The 23,799-nt window shown below is 41.0% G+C and overlaps 1 protein-coding gene across 2 annotated transcripts in view; it reads left to right on the forward strand.

Annotated features, from left to right (window-relative positions):
* itgb5 (integrin, beta 5) overlaps nt 1-23,799 on the forward strand; it is a 52,419-nt gene that overhangs the window by 16,585 nt on the left and 12,035 nt on the right. For both annotated transcript variants that reach the window (XM_051404476.1, XM_051404475.1), the window contains exons 10-11: nt 1,931-2,105; nt 3,223-3,477. In XM_051404476.1, the coding sequence (XP_051260436.1) occupies nt 1,931-2,105; nt 3,223-3,477 (430 nt within the window). The remainder of the gene's footprint in view (nt 1-1,930; nt 2,106-3,222; nt 3,478-23,799) is intronic.

Here is a 23,799-nt window from a genome sequence, read left to right on the forward strand (position 1 = left end):
CCCGCGCAGAAGTGGAGGGGGAGTCCGGGGAACATGTGACGTAGGCTCTTTCACAATCAACTTGGGTTGTCTGTTAGACTGAAGTAAATACAAATGGTCGGAAGACTAGAAAGGCGCTTTACAAGTACAGGTCCATTTACCATTGTTTTTCATCGTTTGAGCTTTCACTGGCACTCTTTTAAATTCACCATCTCTTGGGCCGCCTTCTCCTGTTTTCCCAACTGTATAACTGGAGCTACCTACTGCTTATGACGTGAACTAACACCTAACTCCTCCTGAACTAACTCCTTAATTCACTGGCAGCCAGTGAAGTGAAGTCACTGGAGGGATTGGGAGATTCTTGAGATTCTTGCTGCAGCATTATGGGCCAGCTGAATTTTTGTCACCAGTAAGTTATTTCAACGCGTAAACAATGAATTACAGTTGTACAGTCAGGATGAGATAAAGAATAGCAAGACATTGTGTCAATGCATGATGAACAGTTCTGACCTCCATCCTTACAGAAACCAAAACTACTGGTGTCTTTACCACCAGGGCAGTTTTACAGCGACACAGGACTAACAGCTGGCCAACAGTGTGGCCTATCCTTTCCACAGCTGTTCCTGTTACAGTTTAAACAGCTTGTAACAGTCCATGCCTTGCGTTCATAATTAACACCTTGCAGTGGCTTGGTCCGGTTTATGTGATGTATTTACAGTGTGATATTTCCTGAATTAATTAGTTGATGAAAATTGTGGAACACCTATGGCTCGCTGTGTCCGCAATTCTATGCAGAGGAAGGCAGTGTTTATTATGTACATTTTTACAGGACAGGCCTTGCACAGTACGACGTATTGGGTCTTAAATTGTAGGAGAACGTAGGGGGGAATGGGTTGCTCTTAACTTAGGAGATCCAGATCCAAATACACAGATGTTCCTGCCAAGAAAAGCAGGTGCTGCAAGGTTGGAATATTTGCTTTTGGTGAAATTTTGTCTTCTGAGGGTCAAGTGCTTCTAGTCAGAGCTTCAAAGCAGAGAATATTCCCTCCCCTGCTGTAACCGTTTTGATCTCTGAACCAAAATAGATGAGAATATGTAACCGTACCTTCCTCTTTCTTTGCCTATCTGTCTGTCCATATTTGTCTAAAAATTGGGAGAAAGTGTATAAAAATAGCTTCAAAAACTACACAGGTTATCAAAAATGGTGTTGAAATCAGGCAGGCAACCCCTCAATCATTGATCCAATGAGCCAAACCAGTAGAACATGACTGTTTGTTTATTAGCTTCTGTATCACAGTCGCTATTCTTCCTGGGGTCCACACAGTTTATAGGATGACAATACTATACAAATATACACATTCACACACTGTCATCGTATGTGTGGTATTGAGATAAAAACCCGCATTATTTCAGCAGGCAGTTTGTAGCAGCATAATTTCATTTGTTAAAGTTAAGGGAACTACACTGAGCTATAAATTGAACAGAGAGTTCTAAGGACATGATTGACTAAATATGAGGAAAATACCAGAATATTGTGCTCATGTTGGAACAGAAAAGCAACCCAGCCGGGGTTGGGTTTCTCTTCTTGTCCAGACTTCCTTCCTCAGAGCAATCAAATGGGTGTAGGTCTTGTGTCATGTTCCACTTTCTGTGCAAAGGAAAGCCACATCAGCTGCACACTGTAAACTCTGCTTTGGGGCGAAATTCGCCCACTGCTGTAAACATAGCACCAGGGTCATGTGTAGTTCATGTCCACAGACTAGCTGGCAGCTGGTCACTTGGAAATATGGAAACTGAAGGTGGTTGGTTGAAGATACTGTGGTTCAGAGGCTGTATGATGTTGCTGTTGTAGAGAAATCTATCTCTCTATCTCTCATATCATCTGAACTTGACCTGAACCCTTCTCACTCCACAAACAGGAAGTCACTTCCCCTTTCTTCTCCTTTTGTAGGTGTCGTTCAACGTGAGCGTGGAGGCGAGGGGCTGCCCTCCCCGTGGCACCGACCAGAGATTCACCATCAAGCCAGTTGGGTTCAAAGACCGCCTGGAGGTGCTTGTGGATTACCAGTGTGACTGCGGCTGTAGCCGGACGGCGCAGACCAACAGCAGCATCTGCAGCTCCATAGGTGCTTCATCTTGCATTACAGCTTTCCATTAATTACTGCACATATACATCATACAATCATACAAAGCCCAATCAGTTTAGATGATCCTGTTTTCCGTTCACTTTTATTTGACAAACTTAAAACTCTGGTGCCTCATTAGCAACATATTTTCTTCTCTTTTCTCTTACCTGAGCGCATTGTTTAATGTTAGTCAAACTGTAGGGATCAACAACTTCTTGCAGGAGGAAATTGTTGAAAGCAAGTGGACACAAATGTGAAAGCTCCTGTGCCTGTAAAGAATTGGTAAAAACCATGAGCCTTGTTAATCACACGGGAGAGAAAACTGCTGCTCTCCTGCTTCCTGTAGTTTGAATCTTTCAAGGAGGTTGAACGCCTCAATCAGTGGTGTCACAACTGGTATTTTGACTTCAGTAACTAAGGAGAACTCCTACTTTTACCCTATTAATTGACTACTTTCTTTGGCGTGATTATGGAGAGGCTGTCACTGCTGTTGAGGTAATGATAGCCATAAAAGCCCAAATTATACTCAAACCATATTTTTAAACTTGACCTATAGAGATATTTTAAAATCCAGTAGGCATTGAGTTATATCACTTTATCATCAAGTTTTTGCAGGAATACAGAAATAAAGTGCAAGTAGGCAGCACCAAACTCAAATCTGACATGGAAATATTTCAGATTCAGGAATTACTGAATTCTCTAGAAGGCTTGATACAATTGATGAAAAAATAATTGCCAACTATTTTGCTAACCGAAGAATCGTTTTGCATAATTTCTTAAAAAAAAAAAAAAAACCCAAATTCTCTGATTTAAACTTCTCCAATGTGAATATGTTCTTCTTTCTTCAGTCCTCTATGACAGTAAACTGTATGTCTTTGGGTTGTGGACAAAACAAGACATTTAAGGACCACCTTGGGCTTTTGGGAAACACTGATCACTGACATTTTATGGACCAAATAACTAATGGATTCATTGAGAAAACAGATGAATGGATAACAAAAATAATGGTTAGTGGCAGCCCTATAGCAAAATAGATTAAGAGGCACACAGGGACATCAAAGTCACAGCTAAATCTGTGTAATGAGTCATTAGAATGAAGCAACTCTCCCTCTTGCAGGCACTTATAACTGTGGGACCTGTCACTGCGAGCCGGGCTACCTAGGTGCCCGCTGCGAGTGCCAGGAGGGCGAGGCCAGCAGCATGTACCTGAGTGCCTGCCGGGAGGCCGAGGGCAAGCAGATCTGCAGCGGGCGAGGAGAGTGCAGCTGCAACCAGTGTCTGTGCTACGAGTCTGAGTTTGGCAAGATTTACGGTAGCTTCTGCGAGTGTGATGACTTCTCCTGCGCCCGACACAAAGGCATCCTCTGCTCAGGTAGGAACCTCACCAACACACTGTCTGCGTTTCAGCTGAGGCTGAGTTATGAACTGTATTTGATTTCCACTGCGTTGCTGTGCTTGTAGCGAGGTGCTGGTTTAACGTACAGTTGTTGGGAGACCGCTTCTCCCTGGGACATTGAAATTAATGAGAATACAAGCTGACATCAAACATGCAGTAAACTCTTCAGATCTGCTGCTTGTTGTGAGTTATAATTAAAAAGTAATGCACATTCATGATGTCGAATCACGTTCCCATACCTGCTCTGGGTGTGTCTCTGTGGTTTGGCCTTCTCCTGACTCCAAAACAACCAACCCAGCTTTTATTTTCTGAGTGAGCTGAAGCAGTCACCTGCAGGGCTCCTGGCTTTGCTCCCAGAAGAAGCTCAGAGGAGCAGCTGCAACAGTAGTTGTTCAGATGTTGACCGGTGTTTGTGTATGACACTTGGAGCTGTGGAGGACCTGTGGGCGTGTTTGCTGGAACAGAGATTGAAATAAATATGAGCCAGATTTAGCACAGGAGATGTGTGACAGATTAAAACCCAAGAAGATTTTATAGTGGCTCTCAAAGCTTTGAGCTGAGACACTGTAGCCTTTAATTATCTCCATTTTGCTGTCCCGAGGCATGAATATGCTCCGTTAGTCCGCGATTCTCGTGCTGATGCCAACTTGAAATCCTCTTCCTCTCGCTGAGCCCTCCTTGCTTTACTCTGATGCCCAGAGAGACTCGGTCTGAGAGGGCGGGTTTGGCTCAGAGTATCTGCCCTGCTATACCAAACAGGCCGGGGCCGTTGTGTTCCCAGAACATCGGGTCCAAGACTCCTGGGCAGGAGGGGGGCGGGCGGGGGGCACTGGCTCATCCCCAAGCCAACGGCTGTTCCCGTGAAACCACAGAGAGTGCTTTGTGACAGTGGGGCCGGCTTTGGCGCGATCCACTAACACAATGCCTGCCTCTATTTATCTATCTCCAGTAGAAACAGAAGTCTTTGGTTTAGTCAGCAGCAGGGCCGGACACACTGAACGCACAGATGCAGAATGACTGTTTGTTTGTGCCGATCATCCATAAGCAGTCATTAAATCCTAACAGTCCACTACCTCCTGCTGCTCTTCTCCTCTCTCCTCCTTTCTCAGCATGGTCGCCCAGTGTGGAGTCATAATGAGTTCCTAATGATACCAAGCGGTACGCCTCCTCCACACTTTCCTCCCCTCACCCCTCACCCCTCACCCCTCACCCCTCTGAATCTGTCAGTTAATTATCGTGGAGAGGCCTGTGTAAGGCACGCTGTAAAAACTATTCTGTGCCCGCACATTTCTAAAAGCCCACTGGAAATGCCATTATGGCCTGTTTTGAGCCCCTTAGCAAGCAAAAAATATCTTGTAAATAGTATTGTGCCGCACCTGGATTGGTCACACTCCACTGAGAGCTCCTCATTTGTAATCTTATGTCTGGGAAAATCTGGGGTGTTCATACTGATAAACTGCTTAAAGGCGCAGCAGGTTTTATTAAAGAGGAAATCAGCTGGCATGCTATCCTCAGTGGGGTTTTTTTCATCGTCTCTTTGAATGTCTGAAAGTAGTTTTCCCATGGAGCTCAGTGAGGGTGCAGCCTGTGAATCTGAAATGCTGGTTGACAGTGTGCCACAGTCACACTTACAGATCATGTTTGGTATGAGTTGTTAAACTTGTAGTATTCTTGTCTTGGCAACACGAGCTGCTGTGCAGTTACACTGGTCCATTCACTCCTATAGATCAGCTAGAGTATATCACTTAACTAAACACAGACAGCATGCCAATAATCTGGATTTCAGGCCTTTCAAATGTCATACATATGATTTTGACAGTTCTTAAAAATGTATTTCATTAATGAAGTCAAAGTTACTGGTATAAAGTTGCATTTTTCAGACCCAAGAAATGTATTGATCATGCTGTAACAACCACAAAAAGAAACCAACATAGAACCAATACCGATTTTCATACTTTTTTGCCAGTATGGGTGTAAAGTAGGTCTTAAATTGCATTCATAATAGTCTCAAAAAGTCTTAACTTTAAGCCTACAGAAACCCTGTGCCAAGGTGACTGGATACAGGTGTTGTTGCTCAGCATTGTTCTGTTCTCTGTCAGTTAGAGTTTAGACAGTATATGACATATTGGCACATGTGTTCTGTATGTTTGTTGTTTAAAACGCTCAGACTTGGCACTTGAGTCATCATCTCTTCAAGGAAATATACTTCTTCCTGTCAGTGCATGTCAACACTTGCAGTGTAGCTGTTGCTGTTTCTGTGTGGTATTGTCTTTACTGTTATCTCTCAGCCTGTGTTTGTCTTTGGTTCATACTGGTCCAGTATGCAACTTGTACAGTGTGATGTAGAAACTTGAAGCCACCAGTACACATCCACTGAGAATGGACTTTACAGTGAAGTAGGAGACATCTTGTGTCCAGCAGGAAAACTTTAGAAATCAACAACATTTAAATATTCAGAGATTCTGGAAGTTTTAATGAGATTACATGCGTGTATATGCATTGCAGTGACACGAGGCAGCCGGACCAGCCAAAACCGCTGGAACACACAGCTCCCCAGTGTGCCTGCATGCTGGTGTACCAGGAGCGTTACTGCAAGACAGCAAATGCCTGTTCGGTAGAGGAAACAGCCCAAAATGATGGCCATGTTTTACTTTTAATTACTAGCTGCCTTTTTTTCTCTTCCCAGTGAAATGTGTCATAATAAAAGTTGCTATCAGTGACTGAAAGATATCTTCCTCCTCTCACCCAGCTGAAACGTGTTTTTGTGATGCTCGGCTGTGATAAGATATCTCTGTGGCAGCTCAGGTAAACTCACGTTTTAGGCTGATGAATAGATGAGTTTTGGGCTGGTTTTCGTTATAAAGGCCTAGTAGACGTCATTGAGCTGTTGAATATCTATATGAAGCTTACACTGTATTGTGCAACGGATAACTGAAGTTGAGTTTCAGGTCATGCTTTTAGTGAAACTGCTTGAACCATCTGGGTGTGATAGTCTGAGAGATTTGTCAGTCAAAGAAAAACAGGCCCAAATATCTGCGACTTCTCTTTAAAGTCCAGATGATTTTGTTTTTTTATCTCAAGAGTAGTTGGAGGTTTTCCCATTATTTTTCTTCAGTCATCATCTTTTGGCTTTTAGAAGAACAGCTTTGTAAAGCACTTCAGCATCCAGCTGGTGGTGTTGCTTGGTGTGATTAGACCTCAAAGACATTATTCAGTCTCTAAACATAGCTGTAGACTATACTGTATATTATATAGTACAGTATTGGTATGTAATTGCCTAGCTGTTCTTCTGTTCCAAACATTCTGAACTAAAACATTGTTCCTGCGGGAAATATCAGATTAATTACTCTCTGAGCTCTGTAGATGTTTCTAAAAATGGCCAGACCCAGAGTGCTTAATACAGCAGATGTTTGCTTTAACCAACAGGCCTCTAGTTAAATCAATATTGTATCATATCAGTCAGTAATGTAGAGCAGCTCATTTGACATCTCTTGTGGAAGTTTTGAAGAGTTTGAATATAGATTTATAGGATTTTGATTATTATAGTATTATGATAGAACTTAAATGTTGTCTGGTGTTAAAAGTTGCTATACAACCATTTTTTTTAAACTTTTCTGACATAAAATGAATGTTACTATTTTATATATCTCATCATTAAATCCATCCACTTTGGTTTTCTTAGACTTTTCTTCTTTTTTGGTATGTAGATTGTTGAAAGCAGCAGTTCCATAAAGACTGCAGCAGTAGCATCCTCAATACTGGAATTTTCCCGAAATGTTTGTCTGTATGAAGAAGGGTTTGGAAGCAGGAAGGAAGGACGCACTGTATCTGGGGTCAGATGGCCTTTGTTGGACGACTGTCTGTCTCTGAATGTTCAGTAATATTATCCTGTCTACATGGCCATCTGTCTTTGTGTTTATGTCTGTATCTGTCTGTGGTTCTCTGAGGAGAGTCCTCAATGTGAATGACGTGCAGACAGACGTGTGCTGTATGGACACTGTCAACATTTGTGTAATGTGTATAAGAATGGCCTGATTCAAACCCCTGTGATGTTGTTAGTGTTTGTATGATTTGCTCACCATTATTTGTTTCATTAAGACAAATGAATAAATATCAGCTGGTATATCTGTATCAGATGGCTTTTTACTGATATCATCATCTGCCTCAGAAATCCTTCTCTCCTGTCTGTGTTTAACAAGGCCCGAGTAAGTCTTGACTTGGTAGTTCTCCTGCCCCCCTGACCCACATCTCCACTGCTGACTGCAGCTGGTTCTAAATAATGATCTAAGTGCTCAGCAGTCCCCGGCTGCCAGAAATAGCGCAGCTTTATTTTCCAGACTTGCACAAACTCTCTTTCTACCCCATAAATAAAACTGCTGTCCCAAAGCTGCATCCTTGCATACTGTGTGTGTGTGTGTGTGTGTGTGTGTGTGTGTGTGTGTGTGTGTGTGTGTGTGTGTGTGTGCGTGTGCGTGTGCGTGTGTGCGTGTGCGTGTGTGCCGTCTCCTTATAGGGTAACAGGGAACATGTGTTTACTCATGTCGGTGCTGAACAGTACTGGAACCTAAAGTGCCTTTTGGCTTAATGGGCCCATGTGTTCTGTCAGAGGAGCCGTCAGTTAAACACAAGAGATGAACTTTTGTCTGCAGGTGAAAGAGAGAGGTTCAAGGTGTTATCCCAATCGCAGTAAAGACATGTTGAAACACAGGTAACAGTCCTAAAAGTCACTTTCACCATGAAGAAAATATGTGCACATTCAGCTCGAGCCCAGAAGAACTCGTTTTTCTCTCGTCCTGTTGTTATAAGCAAACTTGCCCTTTCCTAGAGAAATATCAGTGTTTCTTTAAGACTGTAATATTTCAGTGAACTGATTAGATCTTACATCCTTTAAGAGTCAACATTAATATAAGTCTAATTAAAGAATATTGTGCACTTTAGTTAAAGGTCCCAGTGTGTAACATTTAAGAGGATAGATTGATATCAATGGAATGTGCACTAATGAAAAAATACATATGAATATTATAATCACCAGAATGTAAGAATCATTGTGTTTTTGTTACCTTAGAATGAGCTGTTTATATCTACAGAGGGAGCAGGTCCTCTTCTACGGAGTCAGCCATGTTGACTAAACACTGGCTCTAGACAGGGGTGCCCGCGTTTTTTTGCACTTCATGTCCACCATAGTTTCTCCTTCACGCTTTAAAGACTAGAGTAGAGAGCAGACTGCAACTACACCACTCCACTGCTAAATCCTACACACTGGACCTTTTTTAAAAAGCTTAAAGAGTCTAAAATCCAATACGAGGCACTAATAATTAATTAATTTAATAAAATAATATTAACAAAATAATTGTATTTAATACATACCAGTCTTTGTAAACAGCAACATATCATGTTTCGTTTTGCCGTCCTACCATTCTATCAGATGTTTTTTCCCGTGCTGTGAGGAAGGTGCTGCCTGAATCCATGTGAATGCAGCATTAAAAATTAATTAGATTAATGAAGTCAACATTACTCGTATAAAGTTGCATTTTTCAGTCAGTAAATGTGTTTTTGGGAAACATTTATATTGATCATGCTGTAACAACTACAAAATGAAACTGACATAGAAGCCATACAGATTTTCATTCATATCCTCGTTTGTTTTTTTGTTTTGTTTTTTGCCAGTATGGCAGTAAAATAGGTTTTAAATTGCATTCACAATGGTAATAAGTGTTGTGGCCATCGCAGTTTCTCCTACACACCTGGAACTTAAACCACATTATTTTTAAAATGAATCCAAATGAATGTGTTGAATTTGACAGCATTTGACATCAAATTGGGGTGGCCTGGCATCTTTTAGGCAGCTGCCACCCCTCTAGACCCACCCCTGCCCTCTAAATCCTGCACACTGGTCCTTTAACCAAAGTGACACTCAACATGTTGTAGTAGTCCTTGTTGGGGAGTTGTTCTGCATTCTTTTTCTGAGCTCTCATTGTCATCTGAGCTATAGATCATGTTTTATGATAGAATTATCTCTCAAACCCAGTAAGTGTCTTGTTTGTACCCCGTAGCTTCAATGAGATCATGTGTAATGAGTTTTTCCGCCGTGGCAGCTCTGCTTCTTTGTCTACTAGATGGAGGTTTGAATGCTATTCTGAACCATGTTGCAACGGGCGTTAAATCATTTACTTAAAGGAAGCAAGTCATCATATTCTCCGGTCGAGTCTCGTTGTACGTCAGCTGCTGTTTTGAGCAGGGAAGGACTTGGATCTCTCCTCCTGCAGCATAGAGTCTGTAAAGTGTGTTTGAATCAGTGGCTGTGGTTCACGTTACTGTTTTATCTGTCAATACTCGAACACGCAGTAATGAGTGAGTCTGGTGTTCATTGACGTTTGGCTGACAGCCACCCAGGCAGTCAGAAGATCACTCACATTACCTAACTCATTACTACTGAAATATAATGTATTAATACTGCTTTACATATTACAACACTCAGTGGTTGTTTTATTTCTTTTACAACCGCACTATCCTCCTACAATCATATTAAAGAGTTGCACACGCCCACAGCAGAGCTGCAACAATTAGTCAATTAATCTAAAGCTGGGTGGGGTTGGATTTATGAGGTTACCAAACTCCATGTGCAAATTCAAATGATTAAAGTCTAATTTATCCCGTCTTATCAGCTGCCACAAAACTAATGTCAGTCAACCACAGTTTGTACACACCCACACAGTCCTGAGGAGGTGTAATCTGGAAACAAATCACTGTGGAGGTCGACTGTTAATGTTTATTAATTTACTAATTATGTGTTGCTCATCGCTTCATGTGAGTCATATGAGTTAAATAATGTGGTAAAAAGAGGAGAAACATATACAATATATATGTTCTATATATCTGTACCTATAAATAATAACATAAAAAAAAAAAATTTACAACCCCTAAAAAAATGGGGGGATATATCAATGTCCTTCAATAATGGCTATTTTAACAGAGATAAAAGCAGTGTAATGCAGACACCAAACTATTATAGTTATTTACATTTGAAATAGTTTTGAACCCAGAAGAAGAAAAATGTAATATTAAACACATTTAGTCTATGTCCCCACATTGCTGCATGACAGGGGAGAATACTGTTACCATTTCCCCCAAATACTTTGGAATTTGCTTTCTAGCCCAGAAAGGTGTAAGTGACGTAAGATCATCATTGAATTGAACTGGCCTCTTAATATTGTAGCAACCTGTTCATTTTGGGCCCTCTGCAGTCAGCTCAGTGGTTAGATTGAACAGGTTTAAACTGATCAGTCAGTCCATAGTATGTTCAGCTGATATTCAATAATGCCAACCCCAGACCAAACTTCAGTTTCTATTTTGAAGTTTTAAGCATAGCTTTGCTAAAACAACACACCTGTTAATTCCAGCTTGTTAGAGCCATTATTGTGTACTGACATTGAAACAGGAAGCTGTTCCTGGTCTGTACAGATCTTGATGTTGTTCAGAGCTTTTGTGGCAGGTGACACCAAATTTATGAACAGTAGTGTATCTAAATTAATTCTTGTATGAAGGTTAAATCCATCTCTATCAGCATCACGTAACCTATCAATTGCAACTTATTCTGTAAGTAACAAAGGTCCATCCAAACATGTTCTCACCCTTTGCCTGTATAATAAGTTATGGCCATGCTGTGAATTCTAAATAATGACACATATTGCTGAAATCTTGAAAACACTAAATTGTTCCATCTTCAAGGAAAGATGAATATGGGTGTGCTTTATGTGGCGCTGCAGTGTGTTAACAAAGCTAACTGAGCAGCACCTGACGCTCAGCCCCCGAGGTAAAACAAACACCTCCCTCTGCTCTCTGCTCTTTGAGACTTGACTGAACTTGACCGCTGCAGACAAAGACTTCAGGTTTCTCTGTTGAAATACTGCAGACACAAGGCCGCACCCTGATTCTATCACTGTGTGCAGGCTAATAAAGCTCCTTAGAAACTGCAGGTGTGTCTTTGCACTGGATTTGTGGTATGTTTGAGGTCTCTGACTCTCAATCTGACTTCACATGTGTGTACTTGGAGCTGAAATTGTCAACAAAAGAGGTTAACTTGAAGGGGCTTAGGAAATATCCTTTTTATAAATTACAATGTCTTTGTGATGCTGTCGAATATTCACATGTGCGTACTAAATCAAGTGAAAAGTGTTTGGGTCTGATTTTGTGGGCTCAGCAGCGGCTCTCGGGGCTAATATTGAGCTCTGTCAGGCTTTTGGTCATTTCTTGGGTGGTTGTTCAGCATTAAAGAGCCCCCAGAGGTCACCAGGATGTACACCCTTAAAGCTAAACAGCTGACTGTGATTGTTTCAGTGGGATTCAAAAAGAAATCACAGCTGCCTGCTCGATGTCAGACGCATGCTGCGCCATCTGCAGTTCGCTGAACCAGGGTGCTGATTAGAAAATAAATAAAGGATAGCTCCTGAATTAAGCTAAAGTAGATTTTAGGGAACATTGATTTCTGGCAGAGAGTGGATCTATGGCTAATTTGCAGCAGGCACCTGTTCAGAGAGAAAAAGCTCTAAAGACCCACTGTACACTACCTGCCTGGCACCAAGCAGTAGACACACACACAGTTGGAGACTAGCTGGAGGACATAGTGGAGCATTTAGCAGCTGAAGAGCCACGCAATTCCCTCAGGAGTTGGTGACAGAGTTACAAGGAGAGAGCTGGATTCATCAGTTGACAGAAACACATGTGTAAATACGTAGCTGTGATTATATTTCACTGTTGTGTTTACAGAAAAGCATGAACAAAGTGGGAAAAAATATATATATATATTTTTATACATCATACACCACTGCTGCAGTGGCACCTCACTTGTTAACCTGTGCAATACTGCTGTAGTGTATGTTAAAGGTTTTACTTTTGCACTATTTTGAACTGTTTTCTATATTTGACTAAATTGACCCTTCTTATGTCCCGTCTCTTTTTGAAAAAAAAGGGGGAGCGGGATTTAGAAGGGGTCAATTACACCAGATCTACTAGATCAAAATCGATGGTAAAGATGCCAGAGGTGCAGAGGCCAGCTAGCTAGAGGATGTGGGACTTTTGATCTTGTGGCTGGAGGGAGATTTGTTCAATTCCTTTGACTGGCATTTCTGCAGTGCCACCCGTCCAACACAAAATCACTGTATACCCCTGAAAACATAATCAAGCTTAGTTGCAGAATTCCAGTATATGTTTTAAGAAATAAGTAAGAGATAATTATTATTTTCCCCCTGCAATCTATGGAGTGTCAACAAATGAAATGCTTACACAGCAAACGCCAGCATTCACCAAACGGCTGGTTGCCTCAGAGTTATGAAACTCGGGTCACAGAGGTATCATTGTCTCTCTAGGTCGTTCTTCTGAGAGTCTTTTTATAGGCTATTGTCTTCTGCTCAGTGTGAGTAATGTCAGTGGATGTTTAGGTATCCAATGACTGAGGAGAATCTACAAGTAAACACTATTGTCTTGGCTGGTAATGACTGTTGTCTGTCAAGCATGTGATGTTAGCCACGTTGAAATCACACGTCAAGGTTGCTGAGACCTGTAATTGCTCCCGATCTGGTCCTGCTGCATGAGCTCTGTAGGCTGCTTATTTTGAAGGCGGATTTCTTCTTCTTATACTGGCGCACAAACACAAAGCTAACCAAAGAAGAAGTCGTTTCTCTTTGAAGGATTTTACCCCCCACACCCCCCACCCCCCACATCTCATACAGACCAGATATTGGCTGTCTGCTTATTTCTGATGACGAACAGCTTCACCCAGCTTACAAGAGAGAGCTTGTCTTGGCTTGCACATTTTAACAGCACACATTTTTTAGCTGTTTCACCCCTACGTACACAGAGATAGGATAGTAATATTGTTGTAACAGCTTTTTAAAGTGCAACCCATCAGCTAAAAATAGGGTAGCATGTAGAAAACGTATTCATTGTTTTACCGCTGTTCCTTTTATAATGATTGTGTATGGAGAAAAGTCTTCTCTACTAAGTGTGCCTCATGTGTACAGGGTTCTGCCTCTATGCCAAAATTGCCTCAAAGTCCATTGCTGGAGCTTAGGTGGATGAATAAACTAGTTTGAGAACACCACAAGACATTTTTACTTCACTGTTTGTGTGCTGATGAAATCCAAGTTCATACTGGTTACTTAGCTGTAGAGGTACTCATAGTTATATTTTTAAACTTTGGATTGAGCCTAGTCTTGCAATACTGAACAATCAGAGATCTCGGTGCCTCACAATCGTCTCGGAATCCCTAAATGCAAAGTAGTTGGTTGAAGGTGACAAGAACATTTGTGACAGCATTGTAATTAAGCATTGTAGCTCTGAATAGATGCCCTAGCCTACAAATCTTATTCTACAAATGTCCACATCATCAGGATTTTAGTTTTTTTTTTTTTCCAGTGAAAATGAAATTGTGATGCAAAAATGGCCATTCCCATTAATTGTGAATCATATGGCAATAAGGTCAAAAGTCAAAATATTCGCAGTATGGCATTAACACATCATGCAACTGTACAAATAAGTGCATTTCCCAAAATTACAAATAATTGCTGCTTTTCCATCCACCACAGATTTGTGTACAGCAGCTTAAATGTAAAGAGTTCGGGCCTTGCCTTTCAGATGGTACAGTGAGTTGCTGACCAGTAAACAATGTTTTTGGAAGAATTGTCTGTGTTGGTGATCCTGAACAGGACTGCAGTCTGTCTGCATCAGTTTTGCACAAAGATCCCTGTTCTCACAGTGAACGTTTCACTTCTCCTACCTGCTACCCTGTTCTGCACTGTGCTGCTGCGGTGATACTGGATGAGGACGGAATATTGTTGCTGTGTACTCTGGGCTTCGAAATCTGACAGTATCCAAACAGTAGTATCTGAATTGAATGGTTATTGATGAATCATAAGCCCTCTTTAATCACACAACATATAACTCAAGTCCTGGTAATCCACTGGCTGTATGTGGCTTTAATATTTACGGGATTCTAGAGACGCAGTTAATCTCAACAAATATTTACGCCCTCAAATTGGATAACATTTACTACCGCTCCACTTCCATCAAGTTTGCTTATTTTCCTCCTCGGGGAGCTTCAGTAGCTCTGAGTTTGGAGGAGCAAACAGAAGAGCCTCTGTGTGTTTTTGTCTCCCTCTCATCTTATCAGAACAGTATGTATTGCAGCCTGTAGCCCTGAAGGAGGATTAGGAATCATTCCTCATGAATGACAGAAAATGTGACTGACGGCGTTTAAACTTTGACCCTGTCCTCCAGTAAACCTAAATAACCATAACCACTTGAAATGAAAATGATAATGAGGAAATAATACAAACATGTTTTCGGTTGGGTTTGCTTGGTGAGACACAAGAATTGATTTCTGTTGTCTGTTCCGTCTCTCTCGAGTTTACTTTTGTCCCGTAAAAACAAAATCTGAAGTGCCTCATCAGCAGTTTGGTTGCTCGCTGACTCGCCTTGTTTACAGAAGCTGCTGTCGATCCAATGGCTTCTCAGCGCTTACTTAGAGGGTTTCTCTGCTGGTTGTTTTTGTGGTTTGCCTTACTGTCACAGAACACATCACTGCTGGCAGTTTTAGGCAGGAGAGCTTTGCTGGTGTGTAGTTGAAGCGTTTGGGAGGCCCAAATGAAAACTGACAACAAATGTGCAGGATTCTCTCTACCAGTCCCTGAAGTTACGTTATGTTAAGTGGTGTGCTGCAACAATTAGTCGATTAATTGATTATCAACTATTATAATCGATTTTTCGTTATTTTTGAAGAAAAAATATCAAAATTCTCTGATTTCAGCTTTCTTCTCAGACATTTTTCACATTTTATGGACCAAACAACTAATCAATTAATCGAGAAAATTCTGGACAGCTTAATCTAATCTCCCTAGCTTCTATATTGGGCATTTAAATATATTCAAAGGTCTCCTCAAAGAGACATTTCAAACTGTTCATTTTAACACATTGCAATCTTGGACTGAGTTTGAATGCAAAGGGAGCAGCTTCTGTTTCATTGTACGTTTTTCACTGAAACACAAAAAAAGAAATGGCCTGAAGCCACTGTGAGCCTATGACCAAACAGTAATCTTATCCCGCAGCCTATTGTGTAATTATGCTGAGTGGTTTTGGTGATATTGTCTTGCTGTCAGAGCTCTCATTTAAAGTCGTACAGTGATATTCCCTCCCTCTCCAGGGTCAGGGAGGGGCTGCGTGCTATGGTGGCTCTGGCCTAACTCCTCTGAAATTAATGCACATCGTACTCTGTCATTACACATTTGCTTTTTTTAAATGAAGTCAGACAAAGAATTGACAGCAGACATACTCCATGTGGTAGTATTAACTGGAATGCTTATGTTCTCTCTAGTCATACATTTAAGTATTTTTTTAAGGATAAACTTTGGTTGCTGTTTATACTTTGAGCTTTTGTCTGTGACAAAGACCACCACTGTGGCTGAATATTACCAGCTGCAGTGGCTTCCAAAGACATATTTTCACCATGGCAGGCACAAAGTATCAAAAAGAGATTAATCCGTTTGATCATTGACACAAAATGAATCAGACTGTTGTATTAATCAGATCATTATTTAAAAAGAAATGCCAAAACATTCACTTGTTCTAGCATCTCAAATGTGTGTTGCTTGTTTTTTTTTAGCCTGTTGTCATTGGAAATTTATGTTTGTGTGTGACTGTGGACTTCATTCGACAAAACAAACTATTTAGGTCTTATGGGGCTCTGGGAAAATGTGATTGTGATTTTTCACTACAGCCAGACCAATTGATAATGAAAATAATCAGTATGGTAAATGAACTGCACTTATATAACACCTGTCTAGTCTCCCAGCCCTTCAAAGTGCTTTATGCTACATGTCACATTCACCCGCTCCTCTGAGCACATCACAGGCTCTGGAACCAAACTCTGGTATATGCAATGGATTCTTTCTGGAATTGTCCAGAATCAGAGGCATCAGCAAGGTGAGGGGACACTCATGAGCCCCCAACTGAGGAGGGCTTCATCAGAGTTGTCCCCTGAGAATGACTGGGTGCCTGTAAACACCTGCATATTGCACAGAAGAGGAGGAGGAGCAAAGCACTGAGTGGAGGGGTTTCTGTCTGTAACAGTGGACCAGCTCCTTCACGGAGACCAGAGGGGTCATCATGGGACTTTGGCCAAGCAGTCTACATATGATTTGAGGACTTAGAGAAGGCCTGTGACTATGTCCCCCAGAAGCATTTTATCTGCGTTATTACCCTCTCTTCTGTCATGAACTCTGGGTTTGAGAAAGATTTTGGTTGTAGATACAAATAACTGACATCAACTTCCTTTAATGGATGTTTAGGCTGTCTCCCTTAGGGACAAGGTGACCTCAAGGCATCAAGGGAGTCTGTAGAGAATCAGGATTAGAATTTGATCACTTCTGGTCCCCCCGTCTCAAAGACAGTGGGTATGTTGAATGGGTTTTGGTTCAATGCCTGAAATGAGGTCTGTGGTTAACATGAAAGGTTTTCACTTTTTGTTCTACAACATAAAATACGTTAGTAAATACCCCATCTGTACATTTGGAAGCTTTTACCTGTCTTAAAAAAGGTGGTTGCTAACAAATGGCCGAAAACAGAGACTTAACTACTCATTAGTCCACCTTTACAGCCTTGTTGTGTGTACACTCGTTCTATTGCACATTGTTATAAACTTTCCAACATGTATAAGAAGTAGTAAATCCTGTAAAACCATAAAATATGTTAACTTCCATGTTACATATTATACACATATTATGAAAACATCATATAGTGTACTTTTGTAGATTCATAATTTAAGCTGCCAAAATGTCACTTTTAATGGAAAGCAGGCCTGCTGTTCTGGTTCAGTATTTAGCTTCATTACCTTCACTTTATACCTTCACATTATATGCAGGTATACCATGCACTGTACTGTAATGTACTGCAGGATTTCCCAAAGGGAATCGGCAGGAAGAGGAAATAAAGGCCAGAGACAGATTTGGTACCTCTATACTTCCCTTTTTTCAAATGTACAAGTTCTTTACGTGATGCTGGCGAGCAACCCAGGATGCACTGTGAGTATTTCAAATATTCAGTGAAGCTTTTCATCAGACTCAGCTGAGAGCAAAAATAGGGCAAACCTTCAGACTGCAACAGGAGATGTAAGAGGTTAGAGGGCATGTTTTCTTTCCATACACACACAAACACTGCACAACCTCTGGGACACAGGCAGCTCTTTGACCGCCACTACAGGAAGTGACTGTTTCCCTCCTTGCGTCAACAGAAAGGGGTAGGAGAGGGAGCCTTTCAGCCCTCCATCCAGTCTCTGTGCATGCAACCACATCATATCAGACACTGCATTCCTAATGAGGGTTACTGAGTTCATTATGAAGACCTCTGTAGCTTTATAGAAAGATGATTCCTCCAGACCAGATAAAGAATCTTGGCTGGATGTAAAACTGGTCGTATGCTTCTTAGTCTGTTTATACATTTGGAAAATATGGCAAAAAAGCTTTAGGTTTAGGTTTAAATCTAAAAACTAAGGATCAAATAGCTGCAATTCACAAGGCTAGACATGATGCCCAGCTGCTCTTAAACAACTGGGACTAGGTTTGTAGACATCTGATGGATTACACATCTGCATCCAGTCCATCTCATTCTCCCACTCTTGTTTTTCCCCATAAAACATGCGAGAAAGAGGAAGATGTGTCAAACGCTATGATTGCACACAGGAAATATTTGGATGTGCACAAAGGTCCATCGCGTTCAGATGTCAGATATAATTTGCTCTGGGAACATTTTGTTTATGTTGAATGCTTTTTATGAAAAGGGCACCATTAGTTGAGCTCCTGATTGTTTTTAAAGCCCAAGCTCTGGCTATCTGGCACATTTGCCATGATATGGTGCAACAGCTAGCCGTCTAAAAATAACCCAACAGCTCATTTCCTCTGTATATAATCTCCAAATATTTATTTAAGCCTGTTTTAAATGTGATGTTGAAATCCAGCATGTCTCTGTGCAGAAAATGTGGGAAAGCATTAACAGTATGTCTCTGAACTGTATCTGCCTTGGTTTAGTGAAAAATATATTCTTGATCCCATAATTGTACCTGGAAAGGCAGCCAGTCTAAAAGAACACAGAGCCAATATTTCATCTTACATTACAGTTTTAGGGGGGCCGACGCTTCACTGGCTGGGGATGCCAACCATAATATGTACAGGAGGCAGAGTAATCTCATATCTGGCCAGTTTTTGAATCTTAAACTGTTGTTCTAAAGCTACTCCCCTCTACATTTTCTGGCATTAAAGGTGCAGTAGGTAACTTTTATGGAAATAACTTTTGTATATTTGCTGAAACTTTCACTATATCCCTACAATAGTACATGAGACAGATGATCTGTGAAACAATCTGCTTTAGGGAAGGTTTCAGCAAATATGACAAAAAAATATAGTTTATTTATCTTATGTTGCTTTTATAGTTACCTACTGCAGCTTTAATCTGGCCAATAATCTAACATGCAGATGTGGGCATTTATTCTATATTGTACACTATATGTTTCTGTTACTCCTCTTTTTTTATGCACTTGTAAAGCAAGCAACAAAATTCAATTCAATTCAATTCAGTTTTATTTGTATAGCGCCAATTCATAACAGAAGTTATCTCAGGACACTTTTCAAATAGAGCAGGTCAAGACCGAACTCCTTATAACATTATTTAGAGAGACCCAACAGTACCACCATGAGAAAGCACTTGGCGACAAGGGCAAGGAAAAACTGCAGAGAGAGAGAGAGAGAGAGAGAGAGAGAGAGAGAGAGAGAGAGAGAGAGAGAGAGAGAGAGAGAGAGAGAGAGAGAGAGAGAGAGAGAGAGAGAGAGAGAGAGAGAGAGAGAGAGAGAGAGAGAGAGAGAGAGAGAGAGAGAGAGAGAGAGAGAGAGAGAGAGAGAGAGAGAGAGAGAGAGAGAGAGAGACCAATAGTAGTGACTGATGATGATGAACATGAAGAAGAAGATGACGACGACAACAGCAACGATGGGGGACAATGAGCAGTGAGAATAGTAATGATAGTAACTGTAGTAATAATAATAACAATAATATCAGTGATATTAGTAATGGAGGTCAAGCAGGACCATGGCAGGAGACACCACCAGGATCCATGAGAACCTGCGAGACAAGAAAGCACAAGAACTCCGGGGAAGAAGTGGAGTTAGTAACATGCATTAATGGAACATGAATGAGTGCAGAAAGAGAGAGGAAGAGAGTAGGTCAGTGCACCATGGGAAATCCCCCGATAGTCTAGGCCTATAGCAGCAAAACTAAGGGATGGTTCAGGACTCACCTGATCCAGCCCTAACTATAAGCTTTATCAAAGAGGAATGTCTTAAGCCTACTCTTAAATGTGGAGAGGGTGTCTGCCTCCCGAACCACAACTGGAAGCTGGTTCCACAGGAGAGGAGCTTGGTAACTGAAGGCTCTGGCTCCTGTTCTACTTTTAGAGACTATAGGAACCACAAGTAGCCCAGCATTCAGAGAACGTAGTGTTCTAGAGGGGTAATAGGGTACTATGAGCTCTTTAAGATATGAAGGGGCCTGACCATGAAGAGCTGTGTAGGTGAGGAGGAGGATTTTAAATTCTATTCTAAATTTCACAGGGAGCCAGTGCAGAAAAGGGGGACAGGAGAGATGTGATCTCTTTTCCTAGTTCCTGTCAGTACTCGTGCTGCAGCGTTTTGAATTAATTGGATTAACTTGATGGACTTATTGGGGCAGCCTGATAATAAAGAGTTGGTAAGGTAATGCCATCTAGAGTAGCTATATCTTTAGACAGTGAGTCTCTAAGGTTTTTGGGGCCAAGTACAAGAATTTTGTTTTGTTGTTTTTTTGATTTTATGACCTTAAGACATGTTTGTAATTTAGATAATTGATTAATTTAATCGGGCTTGATCGATAGATATAACTGCGTATCATCTGCATAGCAATGAATGTTGACAATAGAATCTTCTTGGTCTGTTTAGAAACTGTTCTGGAGCTTTTGATCATATCACATGATCTTCATCAGTAGATGGAGTCTGCCAAGTTGTCCATTTGCTTTGAGTGCTTTAAGGACATCTCATCCATGCTGTCTTACAAGTTGAGTTTTAAAGTTCATTCTTGACCTTGGACACAGCAAAACAGTCTCACATTAAGGTTCATTTAATAGCTGTTATATTTATATTTCTGTTATATCGATACATGCATTTGACCACTTAGCTTTATTCATTGTGTGGTCTACATAGTCAGTGGTGTACCACGGAAAACTGAAAGAGCAAGGCTATCTATTTTTATTTATTGTCTTTTTTTTCATCTTGGCCCACTCAGCAGTAGCAATGCAAGATGAGAATTAACTTGGTGATCTTCATTCCACTCAGCAGAGGAAGCGAGCAGCATGGGGGAGACCCCGCTGCACCAGGCTGAGTACTTTGGCAGCCTGGTTTCCTGCGGATGAGGATCTGCACTGTAGATGGAAGTCAATCAAACTTCTGGTGATCTAACTGATCCCTTACTGTCGCCTGGTTTATTCATATCGGTATGTCAGATTTGCGCCACGCCTGTTCTGAAAATGTTGTCATTGTGATCCCATGATAAAGGTATTATTTTTTTTCTTTTTAATTTTGTTGAGAAGTGACAACGATTAATGTTTTTTCGTATATGGTTCTCAGTTTAAAGTATTCATGAAAAGAAAACTGGTTCGGAAAAGTAAAGCAAATTGAAGTTCAAACAAGGCTAACATGGCCACTATGATCTATAGCTTCTAACAACTTTAAAATAATTTTCTGACTCTAAAATTACTCTCTCTACTCTTAAAAACTAGATAATTCACCAACAAACTGAATGTGATTTTAGTCATTTAGTGTAGACGCCTTTTTGATTTTTAAAAACACAAAATGTAATGTAATGTAATTTTGCCTCATCTTGGCTGATGGCAAAGCTGACTGAATGTCTAAAGAAATGTCATGGAAAAGTTGCAAGAAAAAGAGGAAGGTCACAGCTCTGAAGGAGCTGAACACATTCCACATCTCCTCCTCTGCCACAGCTGTGTTTATCATGAGCAGTGTTTAATCTCGCTGTTGAGCAGCGAATGAAAATGGCCCAGCAGTACAGCCAAAAGAAATGGAACGACTTAGCAGCTCAGTAACTAAAAGGAATGCCAGGAAATGGCCTGTACACTTGCTCCAAACATCTGTTTTCAGGTATGGTGATGGTAATCGGAGGGCTTGTGCGTTGTTGAGTGCTGGTATTCTTTTCTGTGAGGAGGCCAGTTCATCTCAAGAGTGGTGCGGTGAGCCAAACGCTATCAGCGTGTAGATAAAGAGGCCAGTACCTGGCCCATAAATTGACAAGGTGGAGTCAACTCTAACGCATGGAGTGATAAAACCTACACTATCACTCTTAAGCTGCTTTTATACTATTAGCAGGCTCTCTTATTTAGGCAATTATTGTAGCAGAGTAAAATGGCCACTTCTATCAACATATAACATGTATAATCAATTGATACATTATTCATATAAGAAGATTTTATGTATGTATTTCCCAATGGAAAGAGCTGTGGAACAAGACATGCATAATCTCTCACACAAACACAAAGAGCAGAGGAGAGTGTTTGAAGACAGCAGTCCTGGTAGCAGCTCGTCGGGACTTGTTGAACAGTAAGCCGATGTCAAAGCAGCTGCACTTGCACTTCTCTTATCCCTACGAAACTCTCAAAGAAAGAAAACTCACTTCTCGCCCTCTGAATGTGCGAGCAACAATGCTGTCATTTCAGGACACATTCCCAGGGCTGGTACCATGAGTCAGCCACATGCCACTCGTCATGCCGTCCTCCAGTGACCGAGCTTTGGGAGTGGTGCTCCAGACTCTCAACCACAAACAAAAAAGATTAATTTGATCAGTCTCAGTTTTTCCACCTTAAAAATTCACAGTTCTGCAGCCTATACTAAATTATTTAGAAGGGTGATGTCTTAATACAAAAATAGAAAGAGTTTATTGCGTGTCTGTGGGTCCAGACATTATGTTGCACAACACTGACCGCATAGTTGATGATTAGACGGAATGTTTCCTGTTGATTTCGAGAAGTCTCTGTGACCTCTTTGGATCTGGGTTTAATCATAGGCTCCGTTTTTCTTCCCCACTGCGTCTGAGGTTGAGTTGTTGAGGTTGAGTGGCAGCATGATCTGATTGTTCTCTTCCACCCACTGTCATGGGTGCATGTTGGACAGAAGGAGCAGCCACTCCTGGATAGACAACAGTGATTTCATTTGTTAGTGACCCAAATTCTCCTCTGCGAAGTCTGTCTTCACTGTGTTTCCACTACTACTTAGAAAAGGAAATGTAATGACAGCTATTGGAAAACTGTTCCTCAAAAGATTTACGATATAACAAACAATGTAAGGCTCTTAAACATACCTAAGACCCCTGAAACATGACTGATCTGTCTGAAAGTTAAAATGATGTAGGGCTAACTATTATTATTATTATTTTTTTTATTGTCAATAAATTGAATTGTCGTTTTCTCAATTCAGTGATTAATTGTATGGTCTATAAAATATCCCAAAATAGTGAAAAATTCCCATCACAATTTCCTTAAGCATGATTCAAATTGCTTTTGCCCAGCCAAAAGCCAAAGATATTTTGTTGACTATCACATAACACAAAGAGAAACAGCCAGTCCTTGTAGTCCCGCCCCTTTTTGGGTCTGTCAGAACTTCAGTCAACTCCCTCCTTTCCTGTACTTAGATATGCTATGTTGAAATGACAACCACATTGTGAAGATGGTTTAAAGATAAAAACTACAAATAGTCACATCTTAGGCTAGCTAGCTAATGTAAAAATGCTAGCTAACTACCTAGCTAATTTACATGAATCATAAGACAGCTAGTTAGTTGGAGCTAAAGCTGCTCAGTGGTAATTATCCAGATGAATACATACTGCACATGCCCCATAGAGGATGCACACCAGAGACTTTTGCTGGCCTTCCGTTTTTTAAGAACAGCTCAGATCCAGTTGGGAATTCTGTTAGAACGTTTTGCCGCTACAGGGTCATCACCAGCCCCCCCCTTTTTTTTTTTTAGGGTCTCAAGCTTAGCAACTGTGCCCTACATCTCTGACACATCACAATGCCGAGGTTTTTTCTTGTTTTTGTTCTGCATATTTGTTCTTACACAGACCATGAATTCTTGGATTTGACCCGCCTGCAGCCTGTCTTGATAAAGTGCGACCATCTCCTTTCTGTCCGCGCCTTATCCCTATGAGATAGCAGCTCGATGA

Source organism: Dicentrarchus labrax, unplaced genomic scaffold, assembly GCF_905237075.1.
Source record: "Dicentrarchus labrax unplaced genomic scaffold, dlabrax2021, whole genome shotgun sequence".
NCBI classification, from domain to species: Eukaryota; Metazoa; Chordata; class Actinopteri; family Moronidae; genus Dicentrarchus; species Dicentrarchus labrax.